Genomic DNA, 2500 nt, shown 5'->3' with positions numbered 1-2500 from the left:
ACAGCTGGCACTGACAGCAGTTCTTGACTCCGTGTTTAAATCCCCTTCCTGCTGGAGCTCCATGTCAGAGTCAGCAGCACCTCCAGCTCTGAGCTTCTGGAACCTTCTGCTGATAATAACTGCATTATAACACCATTGTAACTGCAGACCTTCACCTCTACATCATCATCACCATCACCTTCATCACCATGATCATCACCACCATCATCATCACCTTCATCACCACTACACTGCTCTCACACCCGAGTCTCTTTAAACACCTTTAATAATAATAATAAAAACATTTTAATGATTATTATTTTTGCCAAAAATGTTAAACTATTATTTTTTTTAACCCCCAGTGTTTTATAAACAGGTGTATATATATATATATATATAATTTTACAAAACCAGCTATAATTCTGATTTTTTTAAAGCCAATCAAACTCTTTTTTTTTAACAAACACTTTTTTTAGCTTATAAAAAATGTAAAATTATTTAATAAAGTAAAGAATAAAGTTTCCTGTAAAATCCTTTTCTGTTTTTCTGTAAACAAAGTGTGTGTTTTTGTTTTTGTTTTTTTTTTATTTTTTTAAAGTGAATATTTTTACTAAAGTGGAAATGTTGAAGATTTTTAACGTTTTATTGTAAAAAAATAAAAAATAAAAAATAAAATAAAATAAATAAAACAAAACAACCGCGGGGTTTATTTTTATATATATACACCCTGGGCGTGTCCTCCTGTGAGGGCAGTAATGAGAGACTCATGCAGGACGATTAGCTGTAAGTGAAATCAGGTGAGGAGGAGGAGAAAGACGAGGACGAGGAGAAGGAGGAGGAGGAAGAGGAGGACGATGAGGAGGAAGAGGAGGAGGAGGAAGAGGAAGAGGAGGAGGAAGAGGAGGACGATGAGGAGGAAGAGGAGGAAGAGGAGGACGCTGAGGATGAGGAGGAGGATGATGATGAGGAGGAGGACGAGATGTGATTAATAACCTGAGGGTCTTTTACACCGTCATGAACAGAGACATGAATACAGCCGTCTTCATCCTCACTCTCAGTGAACACTCCCTCTCTCTCACCAACAACCACATGAACCTCTTCATTAAAACTAATCACACACCCTTAATCCCTAACCCCTCCCTCTGGGCTTTATACGGTCACCAACACCCTGACCGCACAAACTGTCCACTGGAGATCATCCACATAATCACTTTAATTAAACTAAACGAGATAAACTGCTTTAATTAACCTCAACTTGGAGAAAAGAAATAAGGCAAGATGGAAATATAGTCCAGGAATAAGAGACAGACTGGGAATCTCTGGGAGGAAAATCAAGGGGAAATGAGACAGAAATGAAGGAAAAACTGGGAATCTCTGAAAGAAAAGTGTGAAGAGATGATTTGGGAGAGAAATGCAGGTAAACGTTGTAGTCTGTGAGAGAGATGGAGGTCAGTGTGAAGGTATAAAGTGGTGTGGAAACAAAGAGGAGTAAACAGAAGAAGTGACCGGTCCGGCTGCGGCTCGCGCACACGTCCATCAGAACCAGGTGATGCGCGCGGATGCCCCTGAAATCCCCGGATGCTGCATCACTCGAACATAATCCTCTTTCTACAACAATAGAGCTGAAATAATCTCTCTCTCTCACCTGAGAAGACTTTGGAGAAGAACCTCAGGTACATCGGGGAGAAGACCGAGCTCCTAAAAGGTAAAGCGATCCTCCTGGAACCCGGGACACGGAACTCGATTCATCGCGTTTTTCCGCACTGAGCTCATGGTTACGAGTGTATTCGAGCGCGTCAACGCTGCGCGGCCCGCGCGCAGAACACGGCCGGGCTGTGTCTCAAATCGCGACACGCGCACTAAGGTTCCGTGCTTCGAGCAGTGGAGTGCCTAGTGCCTGTCCGTGCACAGGGCTTTCAACATAAAACTACAGGGTTTCAGTGTAGAATTAAATAGAATTCTAATTCTAAAGATCTTCTGTAATATGAGGTGGAGAGCAGTGAAGTACTAGAGCTGTGTTTCCTCACTACACGTGAGACGTACAGACAGGACACGTCTTCTCCTAGATAAACATTACAGGACTTCACGAGAGCTTCGGTGGTGGTGCTGTGCGCTTCACTGGAAAAACTAAAACTGACCACACATAATTCAGTGTCCAGGATGTTTCACTCGTAGTTGACCAAATCATTTATGAGTACTCAGTTATTCTTTCACACTCACACACATGTTTATTCCACCAGTGTGGTGACTGACCAGTGTGTGAAGGTTACAGGGATGATGGAGGACAGTGTTTATTCCACCAGTGTGGTGACTGATGTTTATTCCACCAGTGTGGTGACTGACCAGTGTGTGAAGGTTACAGGGATGATGGAGGACAGTGTTTATTCCACCAGTGTGGTGACTGACCAGTGTGTGAAGGTTACAGGGATGATGGAGGACAGTGTTTATTCCACCAGTGTGGTGACTGACCAGTGTGTGAAGGTTACAGAACAGCTCGAGATTGGGTCAGTAATTAAAGTGA

General features: G+C 42.6%; 1 protein-coding gene across 2 annotated transcripts in view; it reads right to left on the bottom strand.

Moving 5' to 3' along the window:
* The window catches only part of LOC131356206 (guanylate kinase-like), a 23867-nt gene that overhangs the window by 19948 nt on the left and 1419 nt on the right, over nt 1-2500 (bottom strand). Inside the window, exon 1 of one of the 2 annotated variants that reach the window (XM_058395122.1) lies at nt 1625-1782. The exons of the other annotated variant lie outside the window; for it this stretch is intronic. Within the exon in view, the coding sequence (XP_058251105.1) occupies nt 1625-1658 (34 nt within the window). The 5' untranslated portion in view covers nt 1659-1782. Of the gene's footprint in view, nt 1-1624; nt 1783-2500 lie in introns of those variants that run through there. 2 annotated transcript variants of the gene reach the window in all.

This window comes from Hemibagrus wyckioides, linkage group LG07, assembly GCF_019097595.1.
Source record: "Hemibagrus wyckioides isolate EC202008001 linkage group LG07, SWU_Hwy_1.0, whole genome shotgun sequence".
In the NCBI taxonomy this organism is placed as follows: domain Eukaryota; kingdom Metazoa; phylum Chordata; class Actinopteri; order Siluriformes; family Bagridae; genus Hemibagrus; species Hemibagrus wyckioides.
The sequence above is the reverse complement of the archived record's forward strand: the minus strand, read 5'-3'. Positions and strand labels throughout refer to the sequence as shown.